The 16,305-nt window shown below is 39.6% G+C and overlaps 2 protein-coding genes across 2 annotated transcripts in view; both read right to left on the reverse strand.

Annotated features, from left to right (window-relative positions):
• Nucleotides 1–616: 616 nt before the first annotated feature.
• The window catches only part of LOC106092528 (uncharacterized), a 51,322-nt gene continuing 35,633 nt past the window's right edge, over nucleotides 617–16,305 (reverse strand). Inside the window, exons 2-8 of the mRNA XM_013259407.2 lie at nucleotides 7,376–8,796; nucleotides 6,138–7,302; nucleotides 5,941–6,073; nucleotides 5,275–5,732; nucleotides 5,102–5,201; nucleotides 2,114–3,570; nucleotides 617–1,958 (exon numbers count right to left, since the gene is read on the reverse strand). Coding sequence (XP_013114861.2) covers nucleotides 1,095–1,958; nucleotides 2,114–3,570; nucleotides 5,102–5,201; nucleotides 5,275–5,732; nucleotides 5,941–6,073; nucleotides 6,138–7,302; nucleotides 7,376–8,796 — 5,598 coding nt within the window. The 3' untranslated portion in view covers nucleotides 617–1,094. The remainder of the gene's footprint in view (nucleotides 1,959–2,113; nucleotides 3,571–5,101; nucleotides 5,202–5,274; nucleotides 5,733–5,940; nucleotides 6,074–6,137; nucleotides 7,303–7,375; nucleotides 8,797–16,305) is intronic.
• LOC106092524 (histidine-rich glycoprotein) lies at nucleotides 672–1,079 on the reverse strand. The gene has a single exon (XM_013259402.1). The coding sequence runs from the start codon at nucleotides 1,077–1,079 to the stop codon at nucleotides 672–674; it is 408 nt and encodes a 135-aa protein (XP_013114856.1).

The following is a 16,305-nucleotide window of genomic DNA, read 5'->3' on the forward strand; positions in this document are numbered from 1 at the left end:
GAACGGTTACCAAAACAAAACTCTCTGTGGAAAATTTTTACCAAATCTCATAATGAATGTGTTAATGAATTCAATTTATAGAGCAGTCAATATGGAAGCATTATGAGTAACATGTAACTTTCCTAAATGTTTGGCACGAAATGCATGTTTTTTTGATCAAAATATCATTAATATAAACAAGTGTGGATAGAAAAACATAATTTAAAACACCATACCTTTATCACTGTGAAACAACCAATGTTTCCAAACGGTGTGGAATCTGCTATAAGCTCCTTGCAATAACTCAAGATGAAGGATTTTTTGAGGCTGGTTTATGGAATAAAAGGTTTATGAGATTTAATATAAATCTGTATTTTAAAGTTATGCTAGACCGACAAACCCAAAGTTTTTCGCAGTAGCACTGTGTCAAAAGTAGTCTTTCATTATGTTACCATACACAATTTTCCTTGTTGTTGTCCAAAAAGATATCAACGCGTTGAATGTTTTCAATTCGAAGGTTTCACTAGCTCTTTTTGGCCCTTTATTGTGGACTTTCCGGGAGTGTTGTTTGCAGCAAACAATTATTTCTTAATTTTTGTCCTTAAATAAACACACTAGGCTAATACAAAAAAAAAAAAAAAAATAATAAAAATATTTATAAACAAAACAAAAATAAAACGCAAGCTTAAAACCTAATATGAAACATCGCCTCTCTTAGATTTTGTGTTTGCAGTGGATAATGATGCTGATGATGCCGACATTGAAGCCGATGTGGCGGCTGCCACCGCTGATGATGTTTGTGATGTAGTCATTGATGGAGGCACTGGTGGTGGCGGCCACCAATGCAGCAACTCAGATTGTGAATGCCCCGCGCTATGACCGGGATGATGATGGTGGGGATGGGTCTTACCGCGCTGATATTGTTGCTGCATGTGATGGTGGGGGTGGTGGTGATATGGATACTGGGGCGGTGTTTGTGCATGCTGAGGATGGTGATGATGGTGGTGGTGGTGGTGTGGTGATGCAAGTCCCTGGTGATAGACATGCGCTGCTCTCGCCGTATTACTATTTGTATTCCCGCCAGCCCCACCAGTGGGCATGACCTATTTTAAATGTCATTCATTTTTCACTGGATAGTACAATAGATCGGGTTGTTGGACGTGTTGTTGCTGCATGTGATGCATATAATCACTGATCGGTGGCAGCACTGCCTTGGCATCTTCACCACCCAGCACAGAATAGCCACCACGATCGTAGACATGATGGCCTGCATGCGGTGGTGGTGGCGGTAACAAGTGCGAAGCTGCAGCCAAAGCGTGATGTGCGGTTGGCGCCAACGGATGGCCACCCAAAGCATGAGCATGTGATTGCAGAGCATGTGGATGATATGGTTGAAAGCTATTCTTTTGCTGTTCACCCATTTCGGCTAAACTTGAGGCATGATGAGCAGCAGGATGATGGGGATGAGGATCATAAATCGATCCAGGCGCACCATAAACACTAGCATGGCGTATTAGGCCACTGGCACCCGGTGTAGGTTGCAAACCATAGGCTGAGGCTGCGGTTGCTGCCTGATGTTGCTGCTGTTGCTGTTGGTGGTGCACACTTAAAGCGCTTTGCTGCTGCTGTTGTTGGCTTTGTGCAGCTGCCGAAGTTGCCGTAGCGGTACTGCCAGCCACTGGCACTGATCCCTGTTGCATTAATTCGAAATTGTATTCCATTGGGTTCGGATTGTTGTCTATGAGATTCGTTAAAATACTGCCAATATTATTGTAGTTATGGGGATCTGCAGCTCCGCCCACATTGGCAACTCCGGAAGTTTGTTGATTCGTAGCACTTTGCTGTTGTGGTGTTTGAGGTGGTTGTTGTTGTTGTTGTTGCTGCTGCTGAGCCTGTTGTTGCGCCTGCTGTTGTTGTTGACCTCCATTCGTACTATAGGCCATTTGATTGGGCGCCTGATTTGTTTGCGGCCACATATTCTGGAATATTAAAATTATGTGGAGATAAAAAAGGTGAAAAAAAGGTTTATGGTTAAATTCAGTGTGGTGGTCATACCAACACATAGGCTTGAAATTCAATCTTATTTCTTAAAATATCAATTTAAATATATTTTTGCTGATCTTCTGGAATTTACCTGAAAGCTCATCAAATCTTGTTCCTGCTGCTGTTGAGCTGACTTGTTAGCCGCCACCATAGGCGATTGGGGTTGTTGCTGTTGTTGCTGGTGTTGTGTACTGCTTAATTGATTTGTTTCCGCAACCCCCGGCGTTGTGCTGCCAGAAACGTTCATTGGAAGACCCAGAAATTCGGAAGAATCTACGATGTAGAATTTATTGGGATTATCTTTATCAGATGTTGGCAAATTGCTAGCATTGCTTTGTTGCTGCTGCTGCTGTTGTTGTTGTTGCTGTTGCTGAGGATGATTGGTGGCATTAGCAGCATGTCCCACAAAATTGATATTGCCCCAAGCATCTGTTGTATATTGCTGTTGATGGTTGGCAGCAACACTTGGCTGTTGTTGTTGTGGTGTTGCCTGTGGTTGCGGCGTATGCGATTGAGGCGCTGGTGATTGTAGACGAGCGTGTTGAGGCGAATGCATTGGCTGTTGGTGTTGTTGTTGCAACTGTTGTGCAGGCGTCTGATGGGGATGAGGTGATCTTTGTTGATTATGCCTCTGATGGGCTGCAGCTTGCTGTTGATGTTGTTGCTGTTGCAACTGTTGCTGCATCATTTGATGATGGTGCATTTGTTGTTGATGTTGTTGCTGCTGAGCAGCACTTTGCAAATGCTGCTGATGTGGCGAAGAAAAGTGCGGATGTTGTTGCGGCACATGACTATGATGTGGACTTTGCGGAGTATGACTACGCATATGCTGTTGTTGTTGGCCCTGTTGTGGTGGTGGCTGAGGCGTTTGCAGTTGCTGCTGTTGTTGCTGTTGATGGTGCTGCTGCTGATACTGATTTATAATTTGATGTTGTGGATAAGCACCGGGATTAGTAATGGTTGATGCAGGGCCGCCAGCGGCACTTTGATCGAAATGAAATTGTGTTTCTGGTTGTGCGGGCCCACCGCCACCAAAGCTGTTAATGCGGGGCATATTATTGTCCGGCGTGTGACTATTGTTAGGAGTGTGACGGTGATGTTGCTGCTGTTGTTGTTGTTGTTGTTGGTGAGGAGGTGGTGTTGGTCTTTGTTGTGGATGTTGATTGTGTGTAGCTAACATTGGCTGTGCTTGTTGTTGCGGTGCCGCCGTTTGCGTTGGCTGCGGCGCATGTTGTTGCCCCAACAATTTCTCAGCACTGAAATTTTGACTATACATGGAATTCGGTTGAGATTCACCAGACTGCAGCGAGTGCTGTGATGTTGATGCAGTCGAAGATTGTGAACTATTGTTACTAATGATGGCAGCATTGAAAGGATCTTGTTGGGAGGACGATGATGTTCCTGGCGTTGTTGAAAGGGGTGGCGGTGTTGCAACAGCTCCCATTTTTTGTTGTTGTTGTGCCGTCTGCTGTTTTGGTTTGCTAGCATTCGATTTTTTTGCAACTTTAGCTGGTGGCGGGCCAGGGACATCAGACATGGGCACCAATTCTAAATGGGATTGAAAGGAGCAAATGTGAATTGAAAAATATTTTAAAAAGAAACAAATTGAGTAAGTAATGATTTTTAACAGGTATTTAGCAGATGCTTATTTGTTTAACAAGTGTTTGGGACTCAGTTCAATGTTTGGGACTCAAATAGAAAGATCAACAACGAACCTTGAAAAGGTTTTAAGGCTCTGTTGGGTTTCGGGCAATAAATAGGCGGCGGGGATTAAGGCGATTGATAAGCTGCCCAGAAATGGGTTGCTTATGAGTGCTGATCATGCTACCGATTGAGTGAACATAACGCTGTGTGAGCTCATAGGTAGAATAGGATGACCAATGACGCATGAAATTCCGAGTATTACGCAGAGCAGGACGTCACTTGTCTTGGGGTCGGGCTGGAGAACCATCGCCTTGGACTAATTATTCAAGTCCTGACTGGTCATCTCAACATCACATCTTTGAGGTCGCGGTGGAAGGCATTGGAGACGATCGAACACCTTTTGTGTCACTACACTCCAATTGAGGATGAAAGGCAAAAGAAACCTCTATCCATGCCTGCACTTGACTAATGTAGATGCCAGAAGTGGCTGACTCGAAGTAGTTCTCATCAATGAAAACTCTTCTTCGGTCCGCCCGATTCTGCATGCTTTTTCTATCCTCAGTTTGTTCCCCTTCCCATTTCACTTCGTTCTACTGCCTAGGAGACTTTTATCCGTATTCTTGCTCTTCTTTTCTTCTCATCAAGGGGGTGCACTTTGATCCTTAGCTCTCCGAGTAAAGCAGCTAGCGACCGAGGTGGTTAGAAGTTCGCTCTTCAACCTGAGCTTAACTCTACTATGCTTACAATTAATAACTTTTCGGTAGAACATTTAGAATTCTGTCGCTTGCAGCGGTTGATATTCGTCTTTGATACCTTAAATACAAAAAACATTTCCGTTATCGCTCTGTCAACTTTGGGATGCTTAACGTTCGTGATGTTTATCACTATAATGGCAAGATCAGCTGAGAGCTACCGGACGCGTCCACAGGTTGCGGAGAGTGGAATGCTCCGTCGATATAAAGAGTAGCTTCACTGCACTCGCGGACAAGCAGCAGTACCGAGTCAAGACTCCCAGTGAGAGGCAGCATCGACTCCTGCTTAAATACTGAGGAGAGTTATTGACACAGATAAATAACCAATGGGCATGACCTTCTTGCGGTTATCGATCCTATGGGTCGGAACGACCCTTGGGAGTTTGACAAAGATAGCTAGCTGCAACAACAACAGTACTTAAGTTGCGCCTCTTTTAGTAAACTAGCCAGAAATTCCCCTTATGCTCTTTTAACTTATATCCAAATTTCGAGTAATTAAATCGCTCTCATCTGCGAATAGCACTGCCTGCACTGCTACTTTTAATAACTAACTGATTAAAGCGACATATTCTCTCAAAAATTTAAGAAATTCTCTCGCAAAACCATTATCAATGGTTGTGCTTTCAAACTATGTCCATGCTAATTTTGAGCTAGAGCTAATAATCTCATACATATTTACTTACCATCACCATCCTTTGAAAACCGCTTAACTTTCTTGGGGGAGGGCTGGTTACCGTGTACGGTTTGTTTGTGACGTACCAGATGCGTTTTCCATTTGAATGTCTGAAAGAACAATCGAAATGTTTTTAGTTATTAAAGACAATTCTTATAATATCGATAGTATATAAAACATCACCTGTTCACAATAACAACAACTGTGTGGTCGCTCTTCCGAGTGCGATGGTAAGTGACGTTGTAATGATTTGACTGAACCAAAACGCTTGCCACACAATGTACATTTGCATTCGGAGGCATCTGTATGGGCATTGCTGTAATGATCTTTTAAAGCTGGATATGTAAAATATGATGAGCCACAGATATCACAGACATAGGTCCTCTTAATCTCTGTGTGCAGTTGGACATGCCGTTCCAAATTAGCCTTCAGCGTAAAACGATTCTGGCATATGTGGCACTCGAACAAGTTGTCCTTTTTATGAACTCTAACGATATGTTGATAGAGAGCATTCTTCGATGGAAATTCATCACCGCATACCTCACAAATAGCACCATCTGCCTTGTGGCCAGTATCGTCCAAATGTTGTTGGTGAAGTTTTTTGTGAGAGAACTTTTGGCCGCATTCGATACATGAATAAGCTAAGGGAATAGTGATACAAATCAATTAGTATAACAGCTGTAAACTATAATGTAAAGCCAACTCAATAAAAGTCCCAGCTAAAATGGGCAAGAAGGAAAAAGCAACACACTTCAATCATTGGGTTTTAGAATGGTTTTTCGAGTGAAATTTACACTTAAACATAGGTTAGTTAGTCATCGAGTACTATGATTCTTGACGCAAACTCACTTTTGAATTCCTTCTTATTGTGAGATTCAACATGGGCATGAAATTGTTGACGTCTTGAGTAAGATTCGCCACAGGTCTCGCAAACGAAAGGAAAGTCCTTGGCATGTACCGTGCGGTTGTGATGTATAATTTCCTGCAAAAAAGAAAGGAATTTGTAAACAAAACCGCCACTTATTATTTTGAATTGTGAAACTTACCTCTAATGAAGTGCCATTGGCTTTGCCACAGTCATGGCAGTAACCGGGATGAATCTTATAGTGATCCAATAAAGACTTTCGTTTGCGATATGATTTGGGACACAACAAGCAATTGTATATGGGTTTCTCCTTCTTTGAGCCTCCAGATGCATTCGTTCCACCGGGTGGCGCCTGCAGTGAAGTACTGCTACTGCTGCCACCATCAATAAGCTGCTGTTTGGGTTCCATACCATCATTTGTATCGTTTTCATGGTCCTCATCGTCTTCATCGTGGGACATGTCCGGATCATCGTGATCGAAAGAAGCATTCGCCGATGAATTGTTGCCAGTGGGAGTATTGGGATTTTGGAGTACACCAGGCGTCTGAGAGGTAGTTGGTGGTGGAATTGTCCCCGAGCCAGCCAAAAACGATGGATGATCTTGTGGTAGCTGCTGCTGCTGTTGCTGCATAAGCATGTGGGGTGGCATATTTTGCATGTGTGGTGCCATTTGTTGCTGGTGGCTGCCTGGCTGTTGCATATATTGCAAGTTTTCTGGAGTGTTGGCTTGCGGTTTGGAACCGTTGCCAGCAACACCCAGAATATTGTCTATACTATTGATAACATTATTGGGGGCATTTATTTGCATACGCTGCTGATGCTGCTGCATTTGTTGATGCTGTTGGTTGGCCGACTCCATCATGCCACCCATCATGGCCAAGGGATGATTTTGTGCTGGCATATGTGAATTATAAGGACCTTGTTGGTGATGTTGTTGTTGCTGCTGCTGCTGTTGTTGTTGTTGCTGTAGCAGATAGCGCTGCTGTGGTGTTTGCTGCTGCTGTTGCTGATGATGTGGCGGTCCACCCTGCTGGAAAGCTTGTTGCTGGCCCATATTGTTATTCATTAGGCTAGCAATGTTATGCTGTTGTGGCTGCTGCTGACCCTTTCCTCCGGCCATCTGCGTTTTCAGACCTTCTTCCGTCAATTGCTGCTGATTATGCTGCAACATTTGTTGTTGATGATATAGTTGTTGCTCCTTGGAGGACATATTCGGATGATTATGATTACCGCCCATGGCCATGCCATGCATCTGTTGATTAGTTAAATTGTTAGGAATAAGGTTGTTGGCACCAGGACCAGCTGCTGGTGTTAGACCATTCATAAGAAGGCTGTTGTTTGTGGCCCTGCAACAATTAAAACGAATCAGATGTCATGAAAAGGTTTTCCTTAATATATTTCGGTTAATTTTCAACTTACCCCTGTTGTTGTTGTTGTTGTTGTGTCAAATGATTTTTGAAACTTGAACCTACGGTTGCCAAATCACTACTACCTCCGCCAACAGCACCAACAAACGGTGAGGTCAAAGTTGAAGCACTGTCTGTTGTCACCAAGTCATTGGGTAAGGTGTCTAGGCCATTACCTCCGGAGCTGTTGCTGCTGCCGCCGCTAACACTTACACTTGCACCACTGCCCCTCTCAATAACATCCTCTATTTCTGGCTCCATTACCAAGCCATCGATGAGACGACCAGGTCCCACGCCCTCATCGATGATCTCTTCGAATTTCATAATTTCATGAGAAGCTGATGATAGTTGAGATTCTGATTCTAGCTCAAAGTCCATTTCCGAATCATAGGCGCTTCCACCAATATTAGACGCTGCCCGAATACGTCTTCGCTGTTGCATAAGCAACATTTGTTGCTGTTGTTTTCGTAATTTCTGCTGGCGCCACTCCTCCTCCCGCTCTAGGCGCAGTGAATCGAGCACATGCTGCGGTGGTGTTGTACCCAGCAATTTTCCCGTTAAAACTAAATCGCTTTGAAATTGTCGCAGGAATTCTTTGTTATGGTCTCTCAAGGCTATTTTTAAATGTAAACGAAATTGTTCTTTGAACACGCGTATACTCAACTCTTCGGACTTCCTATGGAAATGAATTGTAAACTCATTGTCCGCATGGAAGACATAACCTTCGCCCAAATGGGAAACACGCTGAAGCTTTTCAAACAACAAACGTGAATGATGCAACTTTCCCAGATTATTTTTACTACTACTACTACTGCAATGGACGGCGAATCCTCTCCGTCGCGTTCTCTTTAGACTATCGGAGGCAAGAGCGTCTAAACTATTACTTTCATCACCGTCACCATTATCGGCAGCTGCTAATCTGCCAAGACGTCGGGCGTGTATTACTGAGGAAGGGATCAAATCTAGAGGATCGCGACTACTACCACTGGCATTTAAATGACCTGCGGCCGAAGCGGCGGCTAATGCTGCGGCCGATGCTCCGCCTGATGAGATGTAACGTACACGTTTGTTGTGAAAATTTGAATTTTCATTATCCGCATCATCTGCATAATCGACATCCTCCTCATCCAGGCACATGAACTCCTCCTTACAGAGGATCTTATCAAAGTTTTGATTTAAATCAGTCGACGAGGCATTCTCATCCTCAATCTTGATGTCCTCCTTTTTAGTGGCAAGCAATAATTGTAATTGTTTTTTTGAGGCCCCCTTAGTGGTGCTCGCATAGCCGCGATCGAGCAGATGTGAAAATACACTCGGTACAACTTGTTCGCAGGTGTCGGAATATTTGAATTTTAGGTTCTGCAAGAGATAATGCAGAGCATCACAACGGGAAACAGGATCAAAACCATCCAAGGAATTGAGTGTTTGGTCCACCTAGGGGGAAGAAAGAAAAATTGAAAATTATTATTATAACCTAAGTAAAGAAGTATGCGAAGAATGTCTCTATGTATTATAGACAAACAAATATGTATATGTATGTCTTGCTAAACCATTTAAAGCAAGCCTAGAGTTATAATTTATAAGAAAGTTATTTGTGTACCCTAATCGTCAACGATGTAAAGGAATACAACGAAAATCAGAAAATTGCCTCGCATCGTTTTAACAGACCCAAAAAACCCAACAGATTAGCTGTTTACAGTTTAATGTTTGATATATATGTACCTTCTAAGCTACAGGTGGGCTTTGATAAACGCAATTAATAGGTAGTAATGACTGCATGAATATTGTCAAATATAAATAAAAAGATTATAAATAGGTATATTCTATGGATGGTTAGAATATACCTATTTATAATATGTAATTGCATAACATACACAAATAGGTATAGAAAAGTGAACTTTAGGGTGCACTTAATATAGTATAGAAAAAGGTATAAATTATGCTAAAAAATAGGTATAGAAAAGTGAATTTTAGGGTGCAGTTAATATGGTCGTTTTAAACAACTATTTATATTCAACACTTTAGCACACATTTAAAAAACGTTGAAACCGTTCAAAATTTAGGAAAACATAAAATAAACTACTGCACAATAAATTTGCACAAAATTACGCAAAATGTCTTAAGTTTTATTTCAACGAACTTCACTATTCATCTAACGGTTTAAGATTTATCATTCCCTCACATGGAGGAAGGGTGTTTTAGATGAATCATTCTTTTACATGGAGGATGCAGAGTCGTATCAGTTAGCAAGTCCGCATATTATGTGAACGCCTGGGTCAAATACTGCACGACAATCAGAGTAACGCATATGGGAGAATTCTTCCCGTTGTTTAATAAAGGGCAAGATTAGGGCAAAATTATGTTGTCCTTTATATCCTCACCAAGACAAAGGGGACAGATCTAGAAGATCTTGTAAGATACCTTTCAACTCAACGGTAAAAAATGCCAGACAGAAGAACTATCCCTTTCAGAGAGAAGAATGTTCCATTTCATAAAAAAGTGCATATGTATTTTCCTGGACAGGAAAATGAACTTTTAATCTAATCTTATGTAAAGGGCGAAAGACGCAAGTCTTGCTCTATGTTGACAATAGTTGAAACGCTGGTGTATGACCTGGATGCATGGTTGTCAGAAGAAACCTCCTCAATTTATAACCAGATCACTCTGGACGTAAATCTCCCTAGTTGAAGAGACCTGGATGGATGCAAAAACCTAATTTAACGAATAATGGAAGAAAATACGACACGTGTCTACAAAAACATCATCCAGAATTTCTCGATACCTGCAAAATCGCTAACAGCGTATATCATAAGGGATTAAGTTATGTGTGAAAAGCACAAAATTCCTGGCGTAGGCTTTTCAAGCTATTTTTCAGAATTGGTGGAGCGAGCACCCAACAAACCGATTACCAACCTAGGTGTTTTTGACAGCAAGAAAGTAAGCAAGAACCTCATCTTACTGAGTTATAGAACTATTTAGACCATACTTGGAATATATGTTGCAATTTATTGCAGAACTCAGCACTGTGGGTTCAAGAAGTCAAATTGGAGGACAGTCTAACATACGAACTAGAGCAAATTATAGATCGATTCGAAGCTTACTGGACTTAGGTATTGATCATTTAAATTGAGCCCCGTAGAAGTTCGAGAAATCAGGTTATGAACATATACGGACCATACTTGGAATGAATGTTGGAAGAAACCATCATTGTGCAAATTTTCAGTTCAATCGGAAAAAGTATTTGAGAAATATTTTGAGAAGCGAGCTCTACACCTCCGAGAGTTAGTGTGCTTTCGAAAGACAGAATGAGGGACGTCGCAAGATCAGGTCAAAATGTTAGGAAAATCAAGAATAGACTACAAACGGAATCCACCGTAACACAGAGGTTAACATATCCCCAATGATGCTGAACGCCTGGTTTTTAATACCGATGAGAACATCAGAAAAATATTTCATCGGTCGTTATCCCCTTACATATCATGGCAACATTTGTGAGGTATTCAGCCATGCAAAACTTTCCTTTGAGGAGTTGTGGCCACGCCGCTCGTACTCAACTATAAAGGAAGGATACTGATCATTGAGTTTAAAATTTAGTTGGACTCATTGATGAGTGAGAATTGTTCATTTTTCCTAAATGGAACGTTCGTGGACAAATTTGCATTTATAAAAGGCTTTTACACAAGCTTTTACATAAACTTGCATCTGTATGTACTCTATTGATTATTAATCAAGTTAGCATATAAAGGGTGGTTAAATTTTAGGGGGCGATGTCGAATGTGAACCTAAACGTCAAGTTTTATGCTGCATTTCATTTCACGCAATCAAGCAACGTATTAAAATTATTCAAAGTCAACATCGGCCCTTATAATTTAAGGGGAATCTCATTAGTTTGTACTTATATAATTAAGACGACACAACCCTGGCTTGAAACTAATTGTCCGCAACAAAAAGTGTGTTTGTTCGTAACCAACCAACCCTGGCATTGAAACTTTTTCAAATTGGCATTTTGTACAAAACAAAACATTAACACATATCCCTATAACATACCCAATTAAAAAATTCTGAAATTACTCTTCAAGTGAAAAATTTACTTTTTTTCCTTTAAAGTTGAGTTAGGAATATAATTTTATTTCTTCAACATACCCAGTAGAGAAAAGATCATCCGTATTCTTTGTTATATTATGTTATCTTTACTTTATAACCTTTGTCAATAATCGCACGACACTTTCCCAAAGGTCACAGGTTATTTTTTAGCAACTTTTATATGCTAAATATTTCTTTTATCAAGCTTGCTGCTGGTTTTAAACTCTTTTTTATTTTTATTTTATCTTACTTTTTCTTCTATACAAATTGGCAACACTGGTGAACACACACACAGTAGCTATTATTTGAGGGTTCAATTTAAAGAAGACCACGATCGCGACTACGAACACACATTTTTTTTAATAATTCAAGTGACACACATAATCCAAGAGTAAGCAACATATGCTAAAAGGTTTCTCTTTTTTGTGTGTATTTTTTAAATAGGATTTTCCCCTCATTAGTTAATGCACCACAATTAATAATGAGGCTTGCATTGGTGTTTTTTTTAAACTCTATTTGGAGTTATTTTCTTTTCTTCAAAATGGGGTGTTTTAATCACTTTATCCGAAATGAGGTTTGAATGTCAAGACTTCCAGAATTGCTTACATACCGTTGACGTCGTAGTAGTTTAACGTACAACAAGCAAGCAACCAACTACTCTTGTACCAATACAAACATAAACGGATGTAGTTTGTAATCACACACTATAATGATAACGGTAATGAAAATTATTCCAAAAAAAAACTCTCGATGAATGATATCGCTTAAAATGATTCAAAGGTATGTGCATAGCTAAATGATGGATGTATTTCGTAAATTCACAAAAAAAAAAAACAGATTAAGAGCCACCACACCACCAACCCGAAATTCACTTGTTTATCTTCCGCCACAGATTCAAAAACTATTTTCAAATACAAAAAAATTTACGAAAAACGCAAAATACTGAAAAACACAGAATAAACAACACACACGAAGCAAAACTAAAATTTAATTTGTGCCACTTTTCCCCCATATATCAATCTATTAAACATTTTTTTTAATATAGCCACAGCGTTGAGAAGTTGAAGTCAAGCTTAGAAGAGCGAGCGCGCACCAACACATCAGCCAGATACCAGCTGCTGCAGAAGCAGCAGCACTGCCACAAATGCAGCGGCATACAGCAGCAGCTGCAAAATTTGAGCTGCGCAGTAGTTATAGCACATACAAGTTGTAAATGTATGATGGTGGTTAATAGTAGTAGTAGTGAGTGTTGGTTGTGTTGTATGTTGTTGGTTGGTTTTATTGTAGTCGTGGTCGGACGATGGTAATGAACGAAGAATGCATACTAGTCTTGTATTATGTTTTGGGTACTACACTTAAACAGAGATGCCACCAAAATTTTAAACTATTATACAAAACTTAACAGTGAAGTAATAGTTATTCTGTTAAAATGAAATTTTAATTCTATATATTTTAGTTAAATATTTTCCAATAAATAAAAATTTTAAGTTTTCAAATACAACTATTGTTGGTTACACTAAGGTTTACAGGTATGGTCAGATGCAAACATGAACCAGAACAACCAAATATGAAATGTTTTACTAAGTTCGGAAGGCAAATGTAAAAATTACGAAAGTTATTATTTTTAATGGAAAACAAGTAAAAACGTGATAGGTTCGGTCGGGCCGAATAGTGACAACCCACCACGCTGAATTCTGCTAACAATTTCCAAGAAATAACGTAGTTGAAGAGCAACATTTCAGCCTAATGGCTGGTACTATGTTCGTTTTTCACAACATTTTTTCGTGATTACTTTTTTAGATAATAGATTTTGAAGCAAAAAAAAAATGCTGATTTCATTCAGTAGGACATTCTCTCATTAGTTTTCATTGAGATTTATGTAGTGTTTCAAAAAAGTAAAGGTGAAAAATATGTGTTTTCAACTGTGAAAAACGAACGAATATATCGTCAAAGCTATTTGTAAAATTAAAAAAAAATCATTGACCACGAACTGATATAACAACCCGGTCAAATTATTTAACAAATGGGTTCAATTGCGAATTTTTGTGAAGTAGCTAAGAAGCACGAAAATTTCTGTCAATGTGAAGGTTAAAGTTTGGCTTTTCAGCTAAAATGTTTAACGATGATACTGATTTGAGCTACAAAACCAGTACTTCGCCAAGCCATGATATCTGTAAACAATGCAATTTTAATTTATTGTTTTTTTTCAGATAGATGAGGCTCTTCGATTAAGATAGTAAGTTTTCGACTCACCTTTTGCAGATGTTTTTACTAGTCTAGTTTCTGCCTACAAAGAGCCGTCCAAATAATTTAACAAATGTGATCCATGGTGATGGGAGAAAGAGAGTATATAAGATTCGGCCCTGTTGAACTTATTATTGACAATGTTTTTTTGGTTTATTTTAATTGGTAAAACAAGTTAATTAGCAAATAATATGTATAGCGTTTTCTTGTTTTTTTAATAGGTAATATAAATTTAGCCATAGCATCAATACTATCGACATGTATTTTAAAAATATTGAAAATATCGAATGTAACGATTATCGATAGCTTGCTTGTTCAAGTAATCAAAGAACCAATTTATATAAGAGCTATATCCATCCAAATCTGAACCGATATGGGCCGTTTGCTATCCCTAGCGACCAAAATCAATGAATATTTATTTGTTCGACCTCGCCTCGATTACCCTGCGTTGTACCCTTCTATCCACTCTCCCATCGCCTCTCGTCTTTTATGTCTCTACAGATTTGTAAACGTACAGATTTGTCTCAAGTGCCGTAGTAAGCCAGGTTTTTACCATCGCGCCTATGCCGAACATCACATAATTTTATTAAACTTCAGCTTCATCGCCGACCACTGCACTGCCGATGCCTAAGTTAGTATTGGTCTAATTAAGCTCGTGTAGAGGCATTGACCATTTGCGAGCCTATGGCCTTTGTACATAGTGCTCAACATAAGTAAGCTTTGTGAATCCGCTCCAAAAGGTGCCACTTCCAATTCAGTTTCCTATCTATCCAAGATCAAAAACAACCCCTCTTAAAGATGTTTCATGTTTTTAATTAAAACAATTTGTCACAATCTTCTTTCAAAACTTTAACTCTATTTAAATCAAACATATGGCAACCCTGATAATCATTCGTTCCTTGAGAGTACAGTGTGCCTGGCTCTGCCTTTGTTATTCGGACTTCGTTCGTTTGCTTTATCTAGTTCCGCTTCAGGCCACCAACACTAACTAATATCGTTCGTTGCTGTCGCATTAACTATACAAAGGCAATGCATGTTGGATGCATGTTTGCCAGAATGTGTGTTCGATGTTCCTAATGTTGTGTAGTACGTCCAGCCAACCAAAACCACCCACCCACTAAACACATGCATCAGGCACATGCAGCAGCAAGAAATAAAATTAATACGTGGGTAGTATGTTAAGTTTAAGTTAATTTAATTATTCGTACAAAATTACATGTTGTACTATATCTCATTGAATAAACTTTATAAATATTGCAATTAACCAATTTTAGACATGTGCATTGAACAAATAGACTTCATTGAAGATCCAAAAGCGTGTTAGTTGACGTCGAGCAAAAAGCCACACAAACAGAAGGAAGTTACTAGAATTCGATTCAGTTTTTTCGTCTATTTCAACTTTGAAGCTGGCAACAATTCATAAAGAGCGATTTTTTAATCAGTCTCATATGTGTCCATGCCTCGACTCAGGGCAATAATGTATAGAATAGGTCTTCTTCCCATTGCATAAAAATCAGAGAGTACTGTTTGTTTTGTTAAGAAATATTGAAATAACAGAGAAGACTGCAGTAACCCTATATACGTGCATTACGCCCCCCCAGGAAAGTAAATAATGCATATTTAGATAATGCAAACGACGCAAAGTGCATGCAATTCTGCTTGCGCTATGTTCCTAGATAATTTTCATTAATCTATATTTACAAGCGCCACCAACCAGTCTATGTGCGAAGTTGAAATTGTTTATCTATACATAATTTATTCATGCTCGAATATGCCGATGACATCGACATGGACCGGTGATTCGAAAACAGTAAATGGGAGAAATCGTATAAGCGGAGAATATCCAGACGCTTGGAAATTTTTGCAGAATTTGACCAAACGATCTGGCTCGCTTAAAAAAAACAAATCTCTGTCATAACCAGTTCATTGCCCTTACCTGGAATTCTGCCCTCGCATATAAAAATTGCATTTGTAAAGTTATTATTCCAATTCACTTTATTTACATGTTATTATTTCTCTAAGTGTAGAAGAGTAACATAGCCTGTTGTTTCTCGTAAATTTACTGATTTTTTTTTCAACATTGGTTTTATTCACCACCCCAACTCCCACCCACAGCCATTGTACCATAAATATGCATGTACAACCATAGAGTGATGCCCCCGCTCTATCAGCTCCTATCCACCACTCACTCAGTCGCCCGCCCACCCAACACCCTCTCTATGTGTTTCAGTTTAAACAAACATACCAACTAACAACGAGTACAAAAAAGTCTACAAATACGTACGTACGTACATAAGTATGTATGTACATGCCCGTAGCTGGGTACGTAGTATTAAGTTGTTGTTATTGCTGTTGTTGTTTTTTACTACAAAAATATACAAATACACACAAGTACACATGTAAAGATGGTGTACTTGTTTTTATTATTGTAGCAAGTTGTTGTACTTGTTTTTTCCTCCGTCTCCTTTGAATGTTGCTCACTGTTGTCTACGTTGTAGATGTCGTCGTCGTCGTTGCCGTCGTCATTTTTGCTTTCTGTTGTTGTTCTTTACTTGTGCTCATTGTATATGTACATACATACATCAAAAACAAGAACACGAAATACAACAGCGGCAG

This window comes from Stomoxys calcitrans, chromosome 5 (genome assembly GCF_963082655.1).
Source record: "Stomoxys calcitrans chromosome 5, idStoCalc2.1, whole genome shotgun sequence".
NCBI classification, from domain to species: domain Eukaryota; kingdom Metazoa; phylum Arthropoda; class Insecta; order Diptera; family Muscidae; genus Stomoxys; species Stomoxys calcitrans.

What these genes read in the sequence shown, in the direction of transcription:
- LOC106092524 (XM_013259402.1), bottom strand. Translation starts at nt 1,079, where the DNA reads ATGCCCACTGGTGGGGCTGGCGGGAATACAAATAGTAATACGGCGAGA.